The sequence below is a fragment of the Lepisosteus oculatus genome, chromosome 13 (genome assembly GCF_040954835.1).
Source record: "Lepisosteus oculatus isolate fLepOcu1 chromosome 13, fLepOcu1.hap2, whole genome shotgun sequence".
In the NCBI taxonomy this organism is placed as follows: domain Eukaryota; kingdom Metazoa; phylum Chordata; class Actinopteri; order Semionotiformes; family Lepisosteidae; genus Lepisosteus; species Lepisosteus oculatus.
The window spans coordinates 19611211-19634951 of record NC_090708.1 but is presented as its reverse complement, the minus strand read 5'-3'; the positions used below and the strand labels follow the sequence as shown (position 1 = coordinate 19634951).

The window sequence follows — 23741 nt, the reverse complement described above, 5'->3', positions numbered from 1 at the left end:
ATCACAGATAAACTTAAAATACACCAAAAAATCATTACCACTTAATAAGAAGGTTTAAAATGGTCAAACTCTTCATGACAGAACACTGCTTTAGCACTCCTTTGTAAAGTTATATGGATATTTTCATATAGCGTCATAAAAACAACAGTAAAAATATCTCTCTGTTACAACATCAAAATCTGTGATCAAAACACCAGTTTAAGTGAAATGTCAACAAAGACACCCAGAGAAAGGTTAAAAGAGAGTACTGGCTGTGGGGAGATCTTGTGTGCTCCCTTCATGTTTACACAGCCTGTTTTCTGGGGTAAACTTCTGACTGGTTTCTCTGCAGAACAGTACATTCTGTGCCCTCATTATTGTCTTCAACTACAGACGAAGTGGAATGATGTTTTCACTTCTCCTTCTAATCTCTGGCTGTTTTCTTTCTGATATTAGAGTTAGAAATAAGAGTTATTTATGAAAGGATGATTGTTAAACAAAGAAATTCCAAAGCAACTTCCTCTGTAATACAAATTCCAGGGGAAGCAACAGAAACATGAATGGTCAGACTATTCTACATTCCAAGGATTTCCCCGATACTCATACTGATAGTGATACTGGGGAAGTACTATTTCCTTGGATTGATGATTAGTTTGTTTTAAGGGATGTTTTCATGTTTCAGTGGAAAATGGACCTCTCTCTATTGTACTGCACAGGTCATTTTTTACATCCATTTTGAAACATTTCCCTCACAGAAAATGTAGAACTATTTCCAGTGTGGTTGCTCACTCACAGATTAATAATGTACACCATTAAAACCCCAATTGGTTGTCACAGGATTTAATCCCTCATATCCTCATATTATCTATACAGAGGTCTTCTAAACATGGGACATTATCAGAAAGTGCAGTGTTTTTTTCAGGCTCCCTAGGGTAACAGCTAAGGGGTAAAGTGAGATGCTGGATGCAGAAGACAAATTACAGAGCACTGCCGTGACAACTAAGTCCATTACAGGTCAGGACAAAACCAAACCTTTTAAAAATTCAGGATACATAAAAGACCTTTCCTCATTTTGCTAGAGTATCTCATACACAAAAAAGCCCAATACTAATGTGAAAGCACTAGGTCAGTAGTAGTATAATTTCCAAAGGAATCTCATATTTCTAGCAAAGTCAGTTCAAGGATGTCCTGATCACTACAGAGCCTAAAAGCTTGTAAAATTAATGTTGCATTCCTTGTGGTGATATAACCTTTAATAAAAAAAGAAATAAACCATGGTCAAAAACTGTAGCAACTATTCTTGTACAAGTATCAGTCATAAATCATCATGTGGCCCGCTCTGTATGCTAAAGGAGTTCTTAATCATTCCTTTTCTGCCATTTTATGTTTTTTAAAAAGGTTACAAATGAGAGGAGGCCATTCAGTACATTTGGTAGTTAGCAGTTAATTGATCTAAGGATTTCATCCAGCTGTTTTTTTTAAAGAAACCAGGGTATCTGCCTCAGCAACATGGCTGAGTTAGTTTGTTGCAAACTCCCACAATCCTTTGGGTAAAATAGTGCTTCCTATTCTCAGGTTTAAATGTACTTCCATGTAGCTCCAGCTGTACCCTCAGGGTGGTGTTTCACTGTTTATTCTGAGGACCATCTGCTGGGTTGACTTTGTCACTGCCTTTGAGGATTTTGAATACTTTTATCAAGTCCTCTCCTCATCTTCACTGTTCAAGACTACAAATCTAAAATAAAAGGCAAACGAAACATGCTCCTTCGTGACAAATACGAGATCACTAAAGCGCAGATCTTTCACTTACATTTCATTTAAATTACACACCAACACCCTTCAACCAAACAGGCTACATACGGCATAGCCACTGTAACACTAGGGAAGACCTGCTTAAACTCATCTGTTAGGAAATGTGTAATACAAAATAAACCATGTGAGATCACTAGTTTATCATTTTGATTAGAAAGTAGCCAAGCATCACATTTCAAGGTGATGGGAGAGACAAGATAGGCATGAAAGCAAACCTGTTCACTCCACTCTGTATATCTGTCTAGTAATGTGTGTCAGCTGGGAAAATGAGGCAGGGGAGGATATTTGCAAGCTAAACATTTTAATCATTATGCAAACAGCTTTAGTGCAAACTCTTGGGCTTTTTGCAATTTCTGCTGCAATTCTCTGTTATGGCCCAAAGACAATCCCATCAGGGAGTCTACTGGTCCCCTTCAGTCCCGCCAACATCCAAACCCCCATTGGATCCTGTCCTTTATCAAGTGGGCTTGAGATGAAGGAGGAGACACAGCAGAGCTAATGGGCAGTTAGAAATCCCGTTCAGAACCAAAAGAGAACACTTCATTCATTCTTTCAACTTATAACCACTTGCAGCAATATGAAAAGAAAAAAGAAACATGTCTTTTGTAGAATGAATCAAGATGCAACCTGTTCCGATAGATCACACTTAACCTGGACGCTCACTGAAGCTTGATTTCGATCCATAAAGCTCTTGGAACGGTGAGGTTGTGAGGTGTACTTGGCTTTTTTTCTTCCACAATAGAATTCTTCTGGGCTGCCCTCACTCAAAACATCCTGGCCTCGTTTGAAAGAATTAAGACTGCCTGCTTGATTTTCCTTGGATGCACTTAAAGTGACTTCCAAAGAGAGAGCTAGATGAAAACAGCACCATTGGATTCTGTCCTTTATCAATGCGGCAAATACAGATATTGGATTTTTTTATGCTGCTACCTGTATAAAAAGAGAGGAAGACTGTCAAAATTTGAAACACATCTATCTTTGAGCTGCAGAAGACATCTTGAACAAACCCGGAATGGCACAGCATGACGCTCAATTAAACAGGTAGGGGTCAATGCTTTTTCTGGAGAGGCCGCATCAATGCATGCAGAGGTTACAGGAGGCTGCAGCAGCGAAGAAACCATTTGGATTTCACAGGGACCAATTAAAGCAGGGGAGTGTGTCAGAGCTGCTACATCTGTAAAATTAACAGAAAGGACTGATCACTGACACAACCAGCATCTTAATTAATCTAGGGCTGCAATGAAATGGCTCACTACCGCAATTTGTTTGCAAGGAGCTCAGACTGCTATTGCAGCCAGTGAGTAATTACAGCAATTCCGATTCCACCGTCGGCACGCATAGCAAGGGGGGCACACCCAAAAGCAAGACAAGGGTTCACATGCTGCGAGACAAGGCAAAGATACAGCGCCCAGTACGGCAAATATTTATGCCATGTCATTTGTTTCATGGGGAACAGCTGCAGAAATGCCTTACAGAGGCATTCCAGAACTCGTTTTTGAGATCACACTTGCTTAGCGGAGCTCTGAGTTATACAAGTGTCGGTTAAAAAAAATCACATGAAGAACCGCAAAGGAGGTGTGGAAACCTCATCTCAAACGTTTTCGCACCACAGATTTGTGAGGCATTTAACCTGTCCTTATCGACGACATATGGAGACACATGTACTGTTTCGCAGATATTGAATGAATTCTAAGACATGTAATATGTACAGAATTGATCAAATAGATGGATTAGATCAAAGGCATTTACTCTAATCCTCCGTATGTTTTCTTCCTCTCTTTAAGTCTTCATATTGTTTGCACTTTATAGAAATTCAGGATTAACAACAATAGGCATATAAAGATATTTCCCAGGCAGCTAAACATTTTCACACCTGTGAGGCATTTTTACATTAATCATTAACAGATCCTTTTACAAAGTGCGTTTTACACAAAAATGAGGGGGTGACAGACCCATCAAAACATGTGCAGCTTAGACATAAAAGGCCACTGACACTGTCTCGTTCAGAGGACGAAGAGTAAGACGATGTTGAGTAAAGTGTGTTACAGGAATGCACAGAAAGCCAGTGAGAGAGCTGGAGCTTGAATCACTGTATCCCCCTTTTATCTTCAACCCCCGGAGGAAAGCCTGTCCTCCAGCCTACAACTGCAGCTATGATGTGTCCTTTAAAGACGTCATTCAACTCATTTCTACAAGCACTTTTCTAATTTAGAGAGTCGGAATCCTCGGGGGCTCAGTTCAGATGAGACAATGTGAGGTTTTCAAACCAGTAGATGTGTGCCACTGCCACCATTCGACATCACTTAAAGCTGTCGGAAACAGACCAGCACACTCTTCGTGGGACTGTTACGCTCAGCCTGCGACTGACAAACACCGACCGGTAGAAATGCACCCTCAAACATTCAAGAAGCAGCAACGCACTCCATCGAGGAGAGGGCTAATGATGTTCCCGACAGGCAACTTAATAAATCTTGCATGGGAACGGCGGCTTTAATGATCTGAACTTCCGCGCTGGCGCTCTCTCTCAGAGAGAGTCAGAACCTTTTGGCATTCTGAGAATGTTTCCCATACTGCTGTCAACTGAGCTGTGGGCTGCAAGTACAGCACCCTGTCATTTGCATACATTAAACTCCACGGTACAACCGCTGCGCTAACAGCCTGATCAGGGCCATTTCCTCACTCCACAAACACATTTCTCTTCACACTTAATAACCGCAGTTACGGTGTCAGCCCTGAACCTGGGAACTGTTACATCACCCGATCGTATTGCTAGAAAGGACTTGTTTCTTGCTGCTGAGCCCTGTCAGGGTCCCCATAATGAAATCTGTGGGAGACCACGTCTCTGAGGCGTCTTTTACAGATCGCGAGCAGTGAATGAAAAGGCATTCGCAGATGTAAATGCTCCCCCTCCACAGCTTCTTGTCATAATAATTCTATCCTGTTTGGATTCACGCAGCTTGTTACTTTTATGGAAGTCAAAAATAAAATAAATTGCCAGCACAATACATTTTGGCCTGGCTGATTGGTCATTACAGTGAACAACTGTTATATGATGAAAAGCACAAATATTAACTAGTGCCTACTGTTTATTTTGCATAATTGCGATTGACAGTGCACCACTATAAAATTAAGCACTCCCACTACACACTTACAGTTTTTAAAAGGTCATAATGATTTATTAGATCTACATTTATATTTTAGATTAAAAACTAAGGAAAACATTCTGCTTTGCTGAAGGAGCAGCCAATGTTTTCCCATTGTCTGGTATCCCTAATCTTACCTTTCAACCATAAGAGAAACAGTTATTGAAAGATGCAGACCTGACCCAATTTCACCAAAACGGACTGAGTTTGTATTATCCTGTTGACATTCAAAAGAGACAAAATGACATATTTATGGTATTTTCAAATGCTTTGCAAAAATAAACAGACTACAAATGTCATAATTTGACAACCAGGCTTGATGACTCATACCAGAGACCTCTGCAACCTTTGATTTTATCTCATTGATACACTAGCTAATTTAACTAAATAGCTAAAAATGAAACCCATCAGGGAAGAGAACATCAGAGATCAACTAACACAAAAATGGATCCTAAAAAGCTGCTCTATCTGGGGGAAATTAATATTTATTTCAGCCATAAATGAATCACAAGGATTGACTAATGACTCAATCCGGATACATACACAAGAAACAGAATTGCTTATGTCTGCTCAGAGGCCAGTGCAGTACTGGAAGCTGTGTCATTTTAAATCCTCTACAAGTAAAGCTCCAGACAGCATTCCTTGATCCAATTTTGATTCAAAAGACCTCAGATTGAATAAAGTCAAGCAAAAAATAAGATAATCCCCCACAGGTTTCTAACTGTAATTTTCTACTTATCTGAATTTCCTGAGCTAAAATAAGAGTCAAAAGCTCCCACTTCCATTTCACTTGATGGAGATTAGGTGTTGCCATAAATGATGCACAGCTGATCATATTTCTCACATGCAGACTGACTGATTCTAAAGGATATGTAGACAAGTTAGAAAGTAAAGGGCAGGATACACAGTGTAAGGCTAAAATCTCTATTATTGTTCATTCTAATCATTATTGTTGAGAATATCATTGGATATTACTATAGGTGAAGTTAATAGCCAATCAACAGGGATACACTGTAGAATCGCAATCGAGATTCTTTTCCACAGCTCCTCCAGCATCAATGCAGGCTGTGTCTCTGACCTCCTGACCCCCTGTGCTCCTGTGATTCCGGCCGGCTGGTAGCCGTGACAGGTACGCCGAGACAGCCGCGCGGCGGTAGTGCTCCTTCAGCTGTGACACGCCCTCCCTCTGTGGCTGTGCATCAGTTACTGCTGCAGACGCCCTGACCTTCTCCTTGTTCAGTTCAGCCGCCGAAGCTTCTACCCCCTCGGGCACATCGATTAGCAGGAGGCAAGGTTAGAGCAGCTCAGAACACATTTTTGACAAGCCGTGCCACAGTTGCTTCGATCATTCAGAACCATGTAGGCTAGTTGTCGCCTGGTATAAAAGTCACTTTTATATTCCATACAGTACATATGTGCGTGTGTATGTACAGTATATAGTCATTGGCCGCCAGATGAGGACTTCTCCAAGTCGGTTTACAGCTATCTGCAACCAGCCTGCTCCAGCAAAATTTCTTTTTTGTGTGTGTGTTTTTATTTATTTTAACACCAATGGACAAGCCATGTGACAATGACGCAAGTCTCAATGGACACATGATCTCACAATTTCACCCTCTCACCATTCTGAAAGAACAGGCCTTCACAATGCTGACATACGTGTGCCATTTTTCAGGTACTCATAATACAGACAAACTGAAACGGCATACAAAATGTGAAAGACCTAATAACTTACAGTCAGATTCCTCATTTAAAAAAATGAGCTAATATTCTGGATTACTTTTAATGATTTTGCATAAATCAGGCAGATCCACAGCTAAATGGTTTTCTCTGGCATTCCATACACAGTAAGGTATTTTCAAACATTTCTTTGTGACTAAAAGGTTTTTAACACTATGATCATCTCAGGAAGCACTACTCAGGCACTGATTAAATTAAAGGTGAATTTGGTTACCGAAGAAAATCCCAGACTTCATCCCATTAACGTTAACAAGTCTGTCTGCACGTGACAGCAGTACATTAAATCAAGCATGGCGTCAGTTTAACAAGGCATAACCCGAGACATACAGCCTATGCATTAAACACCCAGTCAAACCAAAGGAGAATCAGACCAGTCTGAGGCTCTAAAATGCAGAAAAAAAAAGAAGAAAAAGAAACTCTATGCACAGAAGCATTATTTAAGACTCAAAAGGCAACAGCAATATTAAATCTTACAGAAAAGAAACAGTTTTGTCATTAACAACCAGAAAGTGAACGTTTCAGCTTAATCATTTAGAATGAAAAAACAGTAAGCATTGCCATCAATTGGTTTGTACAGTTACTGGCTTGGATGATAGAAAATGTAGGTGCAAAATGCTGGCCAATGAATGCAAGCCCACTTAGCAAGATGGGCCCATTTCAGTGACTGATGGCCACTGGCAGCTTTTAAAGCTATTTCACACAATAGAGAAATATCACATGAACAAAAGAGAATTAGAAAATGTGTTTGAAGCATGATTTGTGCCAAACTGAAGCCAAAGCTTCAGTGCAGGATTTAAAGCCTGATGATTCTGCAGACAAGAAGAGATGTATTGGCTGGCTTTGGAAGACCTACCATAGGATTTGTGCCAGGGAGTGTCAAAAAACAGCCAATCGACAGGACAGGAGCATGTCTGTAATGCCTGCTCCCATGATCAACACACTTGAAACCACCTGCTAAAATGCCGCTGTGATGGCATTTCCCCACGTAGGGGGAGCGATTTTAAATCAGGAAGCAACGATTCGTTTCAATTGCACAACAGAATTTAGAATTTTTCTAACTGCAAATTTGTTCATCATCGTCGCTTACCGCTTCTGGCCACGTGCAGCACAGAAAGAAGGAGGATTTTGACCGTTCATTTGACACTCTGCAGGGGTGTTACTGCGTCTCTCTTTGGCTAGCCTCCTACACCCGGCAGGAGTCACTAATGTGTCTGGTCAGCTGAAAACCACTCACCCACGCTGGCGCTCTGCCAGCTGTGAGCTGCCACCTGGCATGTCCCGGGCAGAAAGCTAGTGCCACACACCCCAGGCTGGAAGCAGGGGCTTCTGGACGACAGTGCAGAACCCACCCTCCAAGCAGCCCCCACCTGCTGAACCACTGTGGAGCCGGGCACTTCGAACCTCGAGCTGAACTCCGATCAGTTTTTTTACAGCCCTCCTTCCTCAACAGCTTCAGGCCCTCGAGATTCAGATTGGCCTATTTGTCCCTCGCGGTGAAGAGCAGAGCGATTTTTTTAAAAACAATAAAGAAAATTGAGATAAAATTACCGCTTTATTATCCTCCCCTAGGGGAAAACAGTTTTATTGGTGAGTCCGTCCCTGCAATGCAACACAACTGTCATCAACAGGACTGTCAGGGCAAACAATATTCCACGTCAGGAACATACAGTACACTAGAATAAGACAGGAGGATAAGATCAATAGAATTTATATAATTCACACCCTGGAGCTATGAATTCAAGCAGGGATTGCTTTCTGGCAAGAAGCACCACTGGAGTGTTTTGTTAAACAGTTTTAAGATGCCGCCAGCAACTGAAAGGGCTGAGGTCCTCTCTGACACTTCCGTTTCCCCCAGGGAATGGCCCGGTCCTGCAGGATTTCTTCTGGAACACTCGCCCCTAGTCAGCACTAAATCAGAACACTCCGGAGCCAAAAAATTCAGCTCGCCCTCCCCCACCACAGAGCGCTGGACAATAGGTGATTAACAGCCAGACAGCAGATTAACAATGACAACCACACTCCTCTCTCCCCTCATCCAGGCAGATGACCGGGCCCAGTTCAGGGGAAGCAGATGTCCTCATTGTCCCCTGTGCTTTTTATTCCGGACTACAGTGATGTAAGGTCGCCACTGTAAATTAACTACAGGGCTTTCGATCGAGGCCACGCAAATCCTCTGAGCTGTGGGGACCACACTGTGGAAGAACAGGTCCTGACAGGTGCGGCAGCTGTTTCCTCCCAGAGCTCAGACAATCGCTATCAAATATTAATGCAGTACTAATGCGGACATTTTCTCTCGTTCCTTCTGCTTTTAACCCCACATGACCAGTCAGTTATTTGAAGTAGGTAAAAATGGCCTTGTGCGCATGGCAACGTAAGATACCAGTACTTAAATTCTCTTCAGCTTGTGCCCATCTAGTATTAATCATAAATAAAAAGGGGTGTATTACTAACAGAAAATGTCACAATACCAGGGATCACACGAAGGGGCAGAATAAATCAATTACTGTGGAACAACAGCCTCCATAAACTATAGCACAGGAGCTATTGCAGCGCCATAATTCTTTGATTTGATATGCTGCAGGTCTGAATCATTTTCGGTATTCCATAGCCTTTGTGATCGATGGATGACTTACAGATTTGTTAAATGGCGCATGGCAAGATTTGCTCAGCGTGAAACGAAGAAAACCACTCTAGTGATCACTGACAGCGCCAGCCCCTAACAAAACCTTAACATGCCTTTGTGTTCTCTTCACGTGCAACTTCTTCTGAAGCAGGATGGTAAACTGTTTCCCCCATTTGATCACAATGGAAAGACAATTCTAAATATTTCAGTCCAGCATCATGCAAGCTTTCAGTGAGTTCCAAAAGTGAATACACAGAATTGTCATTCAGAATGCAGGTTAACTCAAGGGGAGCTGTGGTTAGGATTCCTGACTTATACGGGGAAGTTTGTGGGGTCAGACCTAGAGCAAGATACTTCACCTGAACAGCCAGCTGGATAATATATATGCTGTAAATGTAAGTTGCTTTGTATAAAAGAGTCAGCCAAATTAATCAGTACTAGTAATCATAACAGGCTCATGCCTGTGAAACTCAAAAGCCTTCCAGGCTGCATTTCATCTCCTAAACCTAACGCGGAGGTGCCCAGTCCTGGTCCTGCTGGTCCTGGTTCAATTAGGCTAATAAAGGGCTGATTCAGGTCAATGTGGACCCGGCTAGAATGAAAACCCATAGAGACACCAGCCCTCCAGGACCCCTGATCTAAATACAATCCTCCATTTCTTAATTTGTCAAGTAAGCAAAGTCCACAGCAGAGCCAACATCGGGGTTCCAGTTTCTCCTGCCTCCCGGGGATAAGACTGTGGTAAAGATGCAAAATTTGGTAAAATGCTGTCTTACCCAATGCAAGCTTGAGTGAATTCTATTTGCGGTATTAGTGCTTGGTGTATAAAGGTCAAATCGCATGATTCTGGGATACAGCCACTGGGATTTTGTATGCAGTGGGAGAGAAATTTAGAGGTCTTTTAAAAAGAGCTGTCTTGCACTGGCAGCACTACCTAATTTGTGATGATCATTTGCCCCTGACTTTTCTTTTTCTCACTGCCCTCAGATCTGTTAATGAATGAGCAGCACTGGCAGACAGCATTTCCACTGAAATGTAGCTCTGAAACCAGAGCACGTCATAGGGGTCCCACTCTGGATTAAAACAAAGAAATAGAGGCTTAAGTAACGAATCAAATATACATATCCGTTTTATTATGTTGAAGCTCTTTTGCAGTAAGAAATGTTAATTATCTATGAAAATAACCAGCCAACTAACAACCCAAAGGTGCTTAAAGGTATTATATAGTGTTTAGGTATACTATATGTAGAAAGTAAAATTCTTGTATTGTGTTTTTCAGTAGAAATAAGCAGTAGTGTACCACTTATGAACAGGCAATGTTTAACAGACAAAGGAAAAGCTCTCCACCCTCCCAATCAGTATTGAGGTTCAGATGATGCATAAACAAACATGTCAGATTCTTTCTGAAATACTCATGCGTTCCTTGATATGAGCAGAATCCCATGATTCACTTTCTTGTTTTTGTTGTCCAAGCCTATTCTTAATAAAGGTTTATTTAATAAAGTTTTATTTTATTGCAAAACATCTCAAGGTGGAAGCATGAGTAAGGATTGATTAGCAAGTCAAACTTTAGTGATGTTGGTCAGTGTTAAAAACGGGCACCTTATGTTCGATACCAGACACACTACGTGAAATTCCTGTTATATCAATGCACAGTGTTACCACATCCAATTACAGTAAAGGTTTATATTAATAATTACATTCGAAGGAATGTTTGGATGATAAAATCAATACAAGCCCACATAAGACTTACAATGAATAATACCATTATTGTTATCACTTACTCATCAGCACAAAGGTACATGATGTTTTATTGTTGGTTTCTCAGGTAATAAAGAGGATTAATCCTGAATGGAACAATCCAATATAACCAAGATATTCTAAGGTTTATGGAGATTAATTCTTGTGATCAACCCAAAGGATACAAAAAAAAGAGATAGTAACCCATCACAAACTTGTTACAGTAGCTCCAGGATCTGACCAGCTATAAACCCAGACCACCTAATGTTAATTTAGGTACGTGGTACAAAATGTACTATGTGAACTTAGTGCTTGACATACAGTATTCCAACAGTTAGTGAGCTATGCTGTCCTTATTCATTACATGACCTCAACACTGAGACACCCCTTTGTCAGTTAACTAATGCAACTCTGCAGAAAAGCACAAGTTCAGTTTCTCCCTAGCAGAGATAAGATAGAGGCTAAACTTGGCATTCCACAAGAGCTTGAGTGAATTCTGTTTGCTTTAGTTAGCATGTTAAACTATGCTGCAACTTATTCGTTTACTGACCTCAGCACTTAGAAACATCTTTGTCTGGTAACTAATGCATCACACACAGGTCCAATTTACATACGTTTTACATGCAGTTTACATATCTTACATAAGGATGACTAGGGAGATGAAAGTCCTGTGTCTGACTCAAGCACTGTTTTCCTCACCTTTGGCCATTAAATAAAGGCTGGTTGTTGCAACACAGCAATGACTCACCACCACACAAAAACGCTGCAATGAAAGTCTCTTACTCACTGGGCTGCAGAGTTACATGACAAACCTTTTAACTCTAAGGGAAAAGGGGGTTTAAGTCATAACCTTATTAACTTTTTTCTTGCTCTGAAGCGAGAGGTAAATACTTTCTTCAGAACCAACGAGCTAAAGTGTGAAATGAAATATGACAGAATCTGAGCTCATGGCATTTTTTTCACCTTGCAGCAAAGTATGGTACCTATTATTATAGATCCTCAGCCTAACAGCACTGCACACGAGAAAACAAGTAAAATTAGCTGGGAACTCAACTATAGCCTCTTTCAGGATTACTGTATTTTGAAATACATTACAGTGCATATGCAACTGCATGACCCCTGAATCTCATCAGAACACAGAAGCTGAGGGAGGGAGAGTCTTTATAAACAAATATTGGGAAAGCAGCCCACCAGCACTACTAGTGCAGCTAGACCTGTAGGTGGCGCTCTCCCTGTGGACCAGAATTTCCAAACCAGTACTGCAGAACAAAACACTGCAGGAGCTGCTGTCCATTAGTTAAGATGTTCAATCAAGGTCCTGATTGGTCTTCAAAGACAATGTTTTTAAGAGAAGTGGTGTGAGCCTTGTTGGACTTTCACAATCATCCTGGTCTACCTAAAGTTTCCCCAAAATTCAGCTGGTGCAACACTTGCCAGTTTCTCCATTGGCAGCGGAGCAAAAAAGCTGCCGTGTGTCAGGCAGGTGGGTGTCATACTTCAGTGGAAAATGAAATGCGTCCTCTCCTACATGAATACGCTATAAACACATCCATATACAGTAGATGCAAGCTATGCATCTTTGTGCAAGATAAAGCCTCTTCTTTGCAATCAAACTGTTACTCAGGGAAGGAATATGACAGACCACCATATTAAAAGATGAAACAAGAATTCCCCTTTTTTGCAAAGAATAACTTATGGAAGGCAGGTCTTTTTAGGGCAAAGGGAGGAAAGGAAAAACACTTCACATTGAAACTCTGTCATCAGTGGCACTCCTACAAGCCAGGACACTAGTTAATTACAACTGAGCTCTCACAACAAAAACAACACAGCTGGGAGTGGAATCCAGCAACTACCTCTGAGAAAAGCAGGGCGGACTAACCCACAGAGCTGAGCGTGACAAGAACAGAAAAGTTTAAAGCTCTGACCGGTGGGCAAAAAATTCAAATAAATGTAAAAGATGGGCCAGGGGGAAGAAAGAGCGAGTGAATGCTCATAAATTGCTGAAATGAGAAACTCAAGCAAACCTTGCTCACCTCCCTAACCGGCATAACTGTAAAGGTTGATGTCTCTATAGTGAAATTAAAGCCACAGGCAAGGTATTGCAAGTAAACAGCAAGGACAGCTGGCAAATTAAATGCTGCAGAATTATTAGCAGTGACACTTGGGATAGGAAAGGCATTGTTTTCTGGGCAGGGGGCACTGCAACAAGCAACACACAAGAGCATATTGAAGAATTATTTTTATCCTTTTTACCTGTGTTAAATTATTCATTAAGGAAAGCACAATGCGTAGTCCACTGGGCTACTGTTAGCCATCATATCTAGGGATGTTCCCCATCGCTAGATGTCATAAAAGATGAGCCAGGGCACGACACTGAATGAGAATGACACTGCACTTGCTGTGACAAATGTGATGACAGCAGTACCATGATGATCTGGCCCTGGGCGATCTCATCAGCAGAGCGTGTCTGGGATTCCTCACACGGCAGCACAAAGCCAGTAGCCAGGGATGAGTGGGTGGCTGAGGAATCCTACTCCCTTGGGCCCCTGAGCAAGGCCCTTAACCCCAACTGCTCCAGGGGCGCCGTATAAATGGCGGACCCTGCGCTCTGACCCCAAGCTTCTCTCCCTGTCTGGGTGTCTCATGGAGAGCAAGTTGTGATATAAGAAACGAGAAATTCCTAATACAATAAACTGTATATTGCCAATAAAGTGATCTTATCTTATCTTTAATCAGCCAGAGTTCCCTCAGCTTTTGGTGCAACAGCCATTTCTGGGAGCCAACAGTGACTTCAGTGATAGATGAGGCAGACTCACCCTCAAGGCGCTGAGGAGCTTGTGGTGTGTGAAATGACAAGTGGCACCAACAGGTGAACAGGCTGGTAGTCCAACCTTCACCGCACACTAACCGCACCCTAACTGCCACTTCCAAATGGGGTGGATAGAAAATGCGTATATTTAGGGATCCTGGGGGCGGCAGTTTCACAGTGGTTAGCATCGCTCTCTCACAACGGTGGGGACCTGGGTTCATTTCCAGGTCTGGGGGTTCTATCTGTGTGGAGTTTGTATGTTCTCCCCATGCTCACATGGGTTTTCTCCAGGTTTCCTCCTCCTCAGGTTTCCTCCTACAGTCCAAAGACTGTTAAAGTATGTTAAATGGATTCTGGGAAAATCAGCGCTGGTGTGAGTCTGTGTTTGTGTCTGTCCTGTGATGGATGGAGACCTCCCCAGGGTGCACCCTGCCTTGCGCCCACTCCTTGCCGAGATAGGCTCCGGCTCACCTATGACCCTGAATTGGAAAAAAGTGTGCAGAAGATGGATGTAGTGTTTTTTAGACTTTGAATAAAATGCTGGTATTTCACGTTAGGAGCAATTTCTTGATCAGCAAATCTTTAGAAACGAAGAGGGGAGAACGCTGGACAAAAAAGTGGCACCTTCCATTTCCTTCGTGCTCACGTTAAGAGACAAGTGGAACTTTCGCACTTGAAGACAAAAGCCTTTCTTTCTAGGGCAATGAGAATTCCTTTCTGAAAGGCTGTCCCCAGGCCTGAAGAGACCCCCCTGTCTTGTACACACACTCCCCAGACTGGATGCAAACCACTCAGGAGGTCAGCAGGACAATGCAAACCCTTTCGAACAGCTCCACTTCTCCTGTTAGCTATCTCCATAATAAACACTGAAGCCCAGAGAGACTACTCCGTTTATGGAAAGATGGCAACAATGCATCAATACCAGTTTATTTTGACAACTGAGCTATCAATGAGCCCTTGGCCTGTTCAGGGCAAAAAGACTGAAACATTCTTTGTATAGTAGGGACCTGACTCCATTTGCATTCATTCAGTTTATCTTATTAGCATCTTCTTCTAAAGAAAAACATTAATGGCTATAACAATATTCTGTCAAACATGTAGAGTAAAGTCATCTTTGCAAACACATTCACACTTTCAATATTGACAGTGCACCTTATCACACTAAACAAAGGGAGATTTTGCCACTGAACTTTAAAGAACAAAATGCAAAGCATAGCAACTGCAGTTCGAGTGCCAGTTCCCAGGCAGTGAGGAGGTCACTGGGATTACTGAACTCAATCATGCATTCCCAGGAAATGGCTAAGAGATTTCAGCTGGAAGCAAGACGTCCAGGACTCTCCCCATGGCAAAAGAACCTTTATCCCACAGTCCCTTTTGCTCTTCAGGTTTTCTGAAAAATTCCCTCCTTTGATCTGAGCCTCCTGTTGCTGGAAATGAGCTTTCTCCTCCAAAACCAATACATCTTTAATTGGCGACATCTTTAAGAAAATTACACTCCTGCTTCAATGGCCAACTTGTATAAGAGGTGCCTTCTAAACGCCTTTTAATGTCTGCCTGGCTGAGCATAGCCTAACTACATGATAGAGATTTTCAAACACCACTCACATACACAAAACAAAAAGTTCTATTGAATATTGAGCTAATCACTGTGTTTTAGCTCTTTTTTTTTTACCTAGAAGGAAAAGTGAAGAATAACTGGGCTGCTGTACCAACACATCAGCTGCCAATTCATTTACATGCTACTAGACAACCACCACCCTGTTTTGCCTCAGTATACTCTGGAATAATCAGCACTAACAAGCTTTACCTACAGTTCATATCAAACATCCAACACCTTTTTCCCCCAGGCAACAATTAGATTTCTGAATCATTAATATTCCTCTGCTACACCTGCAGCAGCATCTTTTTTTTATGATACAAACAACAATTATGAATTACTTATTTGTGAAAAATGCCTTTAATACTGATTCTGTGTCTTTCCCAGGGCTCTACAATAAGGCTTATACTGTCAATAGAAGAGGGAGGCAAGGGAGACAAAGAGCTGGGATTTTTCTTTGCTTCAGCCTGTGGCTTTAACCCCCTACAACCACGTGAACAAAATGCAGGAGTTAAGTCAAAAGAAAGCAATTTTTGTTGCTTTGAGAGATTAGCAATATTTAACAGTGCAGCAAAAGAATTTTGTTCCTGTTCAGGTCTCACTGGCACAAAAGAAAAGAAGGCTGCAAGAGCAGAGCTGCTTGGAATCCCAATTGTGAGTAAGACCAATGCACAGCCCTGTCAGAACAATATTCTGACAGCATCGGGAATGAATGCAATACACCTTGACACACTCACAAGACGCCACTCTTCCCTCCGATCAATAAGGGCTAAAGCGTCAAAGGAAAAAAAATATTTTAAGAACAAGAAAAAGAGCCTTGGAGAGCAAATCAATATGATATGTCAGTGACCTTTGGATTCAGGACGCACGCGCTAGCAGTGATGAAGGCCTTGTACTGAGCCCAGACGTTCCTAGGTACAAGAATGAGTCATCAGCACCTCCCAGCTCCTTTTCCTAAGAAAGAAGCAGCAATCATGAGTCTGTCCTGTTTCCCCATCAAAGCACAGCAGTGCAAAAACAGAAACCAATATCCAGTTAAAGAGGTCTGTAAATACCATCTTCAACTTGTGTACCGAGAAAAACCGAGCCAAGAGTGATCACTGGCTGCAGTTAGGAGCATCTTATATCCTTGTTAAAAAGGGTAGGTAAATAGAAGGAGAGGCGGAAACCTAAGATATGGGAATTGAATTAAAACAAACATGGCTGCACTATCCTGAAGTTAATTGCACTATTCTCAAACAAAAAAAAGATCGAATGTGGGAATGAGCAATGTTGGAAGCTAATTGCATTTGTATCTGATCGCCCTTCCCACTCAAGTGAACTTTCTGATGTAGATGGAAGGATGGGCTACAGAGTTGGTGTCTCTGCTTTGCAGTGTTAGCAAAATAAATCTCTAAGAACATTCCAGTCCTCCTTCACCATTTTCAGTCTCACTTTGGAACAGTGAACACAAGCATGATTGACCTTAGTATATTTCACTAGCCATCCATGTTCTGGGTCAGGGTAACCCGGAGCTCATTCTGAGATCACTGGACACAAGACAAGTCTACACTCTAGATGGGACACTAGCCCATCAAAGATATCAGTAATTTCATCCATCCATCTTCTAACCCCTTCATCCAACACCAGGTCGCAGGGGAGGCAAAGACTATCCTGGCAACCATCGGGCGCAAGGCGAGATACACCCTGTACAGGATGCTAGTCCATCCCAGGGCACACACAGGCATGCAAACATTCACACCAAGGATAATCTTCTCTGAAGCCAATAAGCCAATTAACCACCAGGATGTCTTCGGACTGTGGGAGAAAACCGGAGCACCGGGAGGAAACCCTCAGGAACACCTGGAGAACTCCACACAGATAGCACCCCAGGCCCAGAATTGAACCCAGGACAGCAGGACTGTGCATCTGTGCCTCCCACATTAGTAAACTCACAATACAACATTCTTTATGCTGCTGGCTCAGTCAGTCTTTAAGTGTTGATCTATTTGCAACCCGCACAATCCAATTTAGTCAGACTAGGCAAGGGTTACTGCTGTTATGTGGTTTCTAAATGAAAGCCAACAGTGTGCTTGATTTAAGTGGCTGGGGTGGCTCTTCATAAGGGCACTAACATTACGCTGTATGCTGCAGTCACAATACTATATTGGGTCTCCACATGACACAAGCACCGCAATTGCCTTGGCACGTAAACATTAATATAAAAGAGTCTTCAGAAAGCTTCATTTGTCATTTTTCATTTGTGGAGAAGAAATTTCTGGGACCAGTCCTTTGGGAAAGGTTGCAGTCTAGTTGGATGTGCTTTCCGGTTCACAGAATTCAAGAGCTTGCTCCTTTTCAAATCCAACATTAGCCTGAAAAAGACCCTACACACCGAGCATAGCTCATTATTTTTCTGGTAGACCTTCTCAGCCTGTGGACAGCTGCAACTTTACAAGACACCGCTCTGCATGACTAGCAGAGTGCTGGCCACAACGCGGAGCCTTCACTCAAGACGTCTCATGCATTTCTTGCAATTCTAGCAACACAGAGGCTCTGAATGATAGAACAAATACTGTATGTTAAGAACTAAGAAAGGGACAGAATTACAAGGCACTGAGATGTGCAGATTCATGGTAAACTAGCTTGGCACAAGCATTGGATCAGAAGGTTAACCACCTTAGTGTTTAATACAATATTGTATGGTGAAACTGGGCCTTCAAAGGATTGAAGGCTAGGGGTTCAACAGCAGATCAGAGCTTTGAATCTCTTCTTCATCATGGCTTGCAAAACAGTCTCCTGTAATAAATAAGTCTGAAACAAGGAAGATTCAAGGCAAAAGCTTCAGATGTGAAATCCGTAATTTTTTTGTGTGATGGCAATCATTTCAATTAAATGACTCTTTTAAGACCAACATGAAAGACCGCTGCTTTTTCCCAGGCAGCTCACTGAAAATGCCTCCGATATCGATCACTCCACCCCTGTCTAAATTGCTTCTACCCTCTTCTTTTGCGGGAGTTCAGAGAAACGTTACTTTAAGAAACACCACCTTCACAACAGCTGGTTTAATGACTGAAGCAGAGCTCTATACAAGTCAACACAAGGGTTTAAGATAAAAATGATATAAATAAATATAAGATATGGTATACAGATTCATAAGCATATGGGAAAATGTGTTACAAACAAGAGGCAGCAATTCAGCATGTCTGACGTGTTTAGTAGCAACTGATTTGATCTTATCCAGCTATTTTTTTAAAACGTCAGGTTATGGGCTTCAACGCCATGGCTGAATAGTTTGTTCCACAGCCCATTTTGAAAACAGGGTGCCTCTGTTCTCACTTTTACATACACTAGCTCTTATTTTTATGTCCTTGAGTTAGAAATCACAATGCCTTAATGAACAAATGATATATTGCACATCACCGCAAACCTTGTGCATCTGCTTGATTTTCTTTGTCTTCTCCTCTAGGTTTTTCAAGGTTACGTTTTCTTTCCTTACAACAATATATTTTATTGACTGTAGCTTTGCAGGCAAATCACTACAGCAGACATTCTTAAATTGTAAACCTAAAAGACTAGGCAGAAGGCCAGTATCTTATTGTCCAGCAAAAACATTATGTTCTATTTTTATTCTTCATTGATGTTACTGAACATAAAAAAAAAACTCAAATAGAAAAAGTCAAAAAGCCTGTTGCTCTAACACTGCATGGAAGACATGTTTTTAGAACTCAGATTTTTTCAACTGAGATTCACAAAGAACAAATAGTTTGCTTTTCCCAGCAGGTGAGTGAAGTTATACAATATTCCAGACTACTATTCTTCTGGCTCAGAACAAAAGGGGCTTAATCGCTTAATTGACTTCTGACAAGTTGTGGAGACAAGCAAAAGTCAACTGTTACTTGGCAAACAATCATTTACTTCCTTGGATAAAACCCTGATTAATTTTAATACGAACATTAATACTAAATTGAGACATAGAACGTCAACAATGTCTTATAGAAATTTTAGACTATAACATCAATTTTACAAGGTAGGCTTAGTAAAATGTTAAATGCACAAAGATGTTTCATGGAACATTTGCCATATTATTCTTTGAAAGCTACTAGAAAACTACCTATGTGGGATTCACCCTCTGCGAGTGTAAAATTTTCACATTTTCCAAAGCAAGCAGTTAGCAACCATGGGAAATAAAAACATGTACACAACCAAATGGGATTCACAAAAACAGACAACCCCAAAAACTGTTAAGAGTATTAATTAAACCCTTAAACAGCTGAATAATTCAGCCAAATCAGATGTAGCTAATTTGTAACAGCTGAAATATTTTCGGTTTACTTAAGCTAAATTAGCATAGCACAGGCTTAGTTAGCTGTATTGCGAAGATTAGAGAATGGCACGATTATTAATATAAGTAGTTTCAGAAAAGTGGAGGAGCAAGATCAATTTTAACAATGACCACACTGTTCTATACACTGTGGTCAGGTGAGGCAGATTCTGCATGAGGATACATAATACAGAATATGCAGGTCTTACAGACATGGTACAAAAGGACACTTCAAGTAGTGATGTCAGATAAGCATTTTTAAATGTCCTCTCTGGCAGTAGAGGTAAGCAAAGGGCAGAGCAAAAATTGTCTTTTGCAAGCTGAGCACACATACTACTGACATGACAGGTAGTATACGCAAGACCAACACATGCTTTTTTAAAAATCACTCAACACTCAACCCATGTTGATAAATAACAATATGCTATTAAACCAATTGAGGAATCTGACAGAATGTTTTTGTTTCATACTATATACTGTATAAGTCTGTGTGTTTTAGGTTACATAAAGCAACATATGTATTAGTTCATATACAGAATAACCCTGCACATTTTAGGTGGTGAAAGGCCATAATGAATAATTTTGTGTGGTTTACTGTAGCTCCGGTCCTGAATGAGAACACATGATTCTCTATGATTATGAGTTACTCATCCAAATCACTATCACATTGGTAGGTGTGATTTCATGTTATTTCATGTTTCGTGTCTCACAAAATTGACTCAGAAGCATACTGCTGGGCTGGTGACAACAGACTACGGAGAAAACATAACATATCTGGGTCATTATTTTGTTCATTGCGAACCATTTTTCAATTATTTCTTGAAGGAGGGGTTAATTAAATAAGAGTTCTAATGGGACTCTGGCAATCATCTAGCTATTAAAAACCAGAAGAGAGAGCAGGGCCAAATGTCTCTCAAGCAAATACAGCCACAAAGTTTGGCAGTATGCAAACTACTGTATCTACACATACCTCAGAATCTTATCTGTGAAAAGGTAACATTTATTTTAACCTGATCTTCATTGCTAAACAGCAAAAGGGAAAGCCTTTTATATATCTAAAGTTTCCATTCTCAGCTGAAGATTTAAGAAAACAGGCTTTAAACAACTCTCTTAAATCAAGTGCAATGAGACAGGCAAGGATAATTCACATTCTGCCCAACAGTATAAAAACATCAAAATATTATTAACACCTCTAATGTCAGTGATTCCCTGGATACCATACCCGAACAATGACAAAAAGACTCTCATCTTCATAACATTGGCTTTAATTACCCTAGAGAGGACAAGTTTCCAAAAAGCCTAAAATAAGCCTTAACAAACTCTACTATGGTGCTCATTTTAACAAATTCTAATATGGTGTCCAGCAACACTGCTCTGCGCAACTATTCAGAAAGAATTTTTGAGCTGGCAAAAAAATGTTAATCTGCTGAACTGCACAGAACAACTACCATTTTGAAGCTGTAGTAGGCTGTATAACCTTATCTGAATTCACCACGCACATAATCTATTTAAGGGTGATGTCTTTCAACAGCTGCCACATTTTATGCTATTAAACAAATGAGGAATGCTGCTAGAACTTGTAAACAAGGGGCAAGCATAACATTTGGAAGTGATGGATATTTTTTTAAACACAAGATTCTGAAATGTAAATGAATTTGGTTTACATGGAGTGAGTTCCTATTCTATCATATACTATAATTGAAACAAATTAACTAACATTCTAGGCATACAGTACAGGCACAGGCTTCTTACAATCTAAGAGCTGTTACACTGCCAAGCCTTTTTTTCTGAACTGTTCTTTTTCTTTGTGGTTTTTTGGCTGCAATAAGGAGAACCTGCATTTTACAAGTTCTGCAGAAGACCACTCATAATTAATAATAGCATCCCTTAGTCCCTAGACTAACACTGAAGGAGTCAGTCATGTTTTGAACAAAAATCATTATGATAACACGTATTATAGTAATTACCACATCAGCTCAGCAGTGTGTAACAATATCATTTGAAAAAGGCAGCGACGGTGGTTTATTATTTGAATAGCTTTTCTTCTGAATCCATGAAAATAACCATAAATAACGAAAACGTTATCAGAGAGCCTGAACAATGTTATGTACATTTATTTCCCTGTCAGCTTCCAGATATCTTCGGTGTTAAATCACCTTAAAAAACACTGTTACAAAGAAACCCTCCACAGCTTCGCTACACAATCCCTTCTAGTTCTGTTCTTAAAACCGGACAAAAGTTGACTGTATTTTCCTTATCACTATAAAACTAATATCTAATATCTGTATTTTATTAAATCTAGATTTGTTCATATTTTCTTAAGCTTCGGGTGCGATCAACAATGGTGGAATCACTTTGCGGTTGAACCCGGTCCCCTTGAAAAGCTAACCTAAGCAAAACGTCCGCTTCGCCATATGAAACGACGAAACGAAATCGATTAGAGATTATAAACACATAATGGCATGATAACAGCTACTATGTTGTGATGGCGATTATGTTAGTTGCTTAATGTACATTTATCATTACATTGATAAATCATTACATTGCATAGGGGAGATAATATCATCTCTCGAGACTAGAATAAATCGTACCTGGTGAAATTAAGACCTGTGTTAGCCGGCATTGTGTGATTATAAAGAAAATGAACTGCAAGGAACACATTTGATGTCAGTGAACAGTTATTCCAGTAATATTCTCACTTTTAGCCCCACGCAGATTTGAGAAAAGCAACTTCAAAAATTGACAAGAGTACCTAGTTTGAACCAAAGCATACAATGCATAGTAACTAATCTGCTATTAAGAGAAATGGCTTGTATCGAAGGGCATAACCTACCTGAACTTCATAAAAACTCATGAAACAAATGCACCAGGGATTAACAACTATTCAGAATATCACTGAGATACGTACTAATTCTGTTCTCCAACACCACAGGGAAAAAATTACTATGGCTCTATAACTATCACTGTGGCAGAGTGATCCTACCTGTTTTGATTCTAAATTCGAGATAAACATTAATTAGAGGGGAAAGGACATTTTATAATCTATCATTATCTCCCTTACCAAGCATAGAGAATATGAAATCCTTTGCAGTGTGTATCTCCAGGGCTCTCTGGTCGTCATATTCTCGCTGGTCGTGTTTGCTGAATTCCTGAATGAGCTTGTTCAACTCCTCAATCCTCGCTCCGGACCTGAAATCCAGCTCGGGCAAGCTCGGATGGATTTTATTATTATTATTAGTGCTGCTGGCTGTAGAATTGGTGCTGCTGCCGATACTATTGACAGTTCCAGCCCTGCTGGCAAGAACTGGAGCCGCCATCTTCATAAGGAAAGACACAACACTGGAAAAACGCTAAAAACCTTGCCACGTCCTCCCGTTTTCTCGAGTGTCTGAGATCAAGGCGGAAGCGAAACGCTTCTTTTTTTCTAGAAATCGGATTGCATACTTTCGTGAGCTCGTTGATCCTGAATGCCACTTACAGATTCTCGAGCCCTTTTATTTCTGTTCATCACTGTTCAGAAGAAAGTGGGGGGAAGAGAGGCGCAAAGGTGTAGTTTTAATATTCCTTCATTCTTGACAGAGAATGCTCCCCGATGTGAAAGTGATGAGATCAGTAATCAACAAGCTGCCAGTTTCTCGCTTATACCAGCCAGCCACAATACAGAGACCAAAAGAGTGCGCGTTTAAAGGGCCAGTCTACCCCCTTTTCAAAGACAACCACCTGCCCTCACAACACAGCCGGCTGGTGCAGCGTTGAGAGTGAAATTAAATTTACAGCTGTTGACGACACCATTGTAACATCAAGGCGTACTCAGGCATGAAAACCTTCCGAACAGTGAGCATTTAAAACCAGTGGGAAAGTATGCACTGCACTTTTTTAAGTGTCTCACCTCCAAAATCCACGTCTTTTAAGGTTTCAAGTCAACAAGCATGAATATGCATTGGAGTATATAGAATCATTGTTCACACATAACTGTTGAAGGAATAAAAATAATTTGC

The 23741-nt window shown here is 40.9% G+C and overlaps 1 protein-coding gene across 1 annotated transcript in view; it reads right to left on the bottom strand.

Moving 5' to 3' along the window:
• LOC102694373 (nucleotidyltransferase MB21D2) overlaps window positions 1–23450 on the bottom strand; it is a 39135-nt gene extending 15685 nt beyond the window's left edge. The window contains exon 1 of the mRNA XM_006637871.3: window positions 22805–23450. Within this exon, the coding sequence (XP_006637934.1) occupies window positions 22805–23066 (262 nt within the window). The 5' untranslated portion in view covers window positions 23067–23450. The remainder of the gene's footprint in view (window positions 1–22804) is intronic.
• Window positions 23451–23741: the final 291 nt, after the last annotated feature.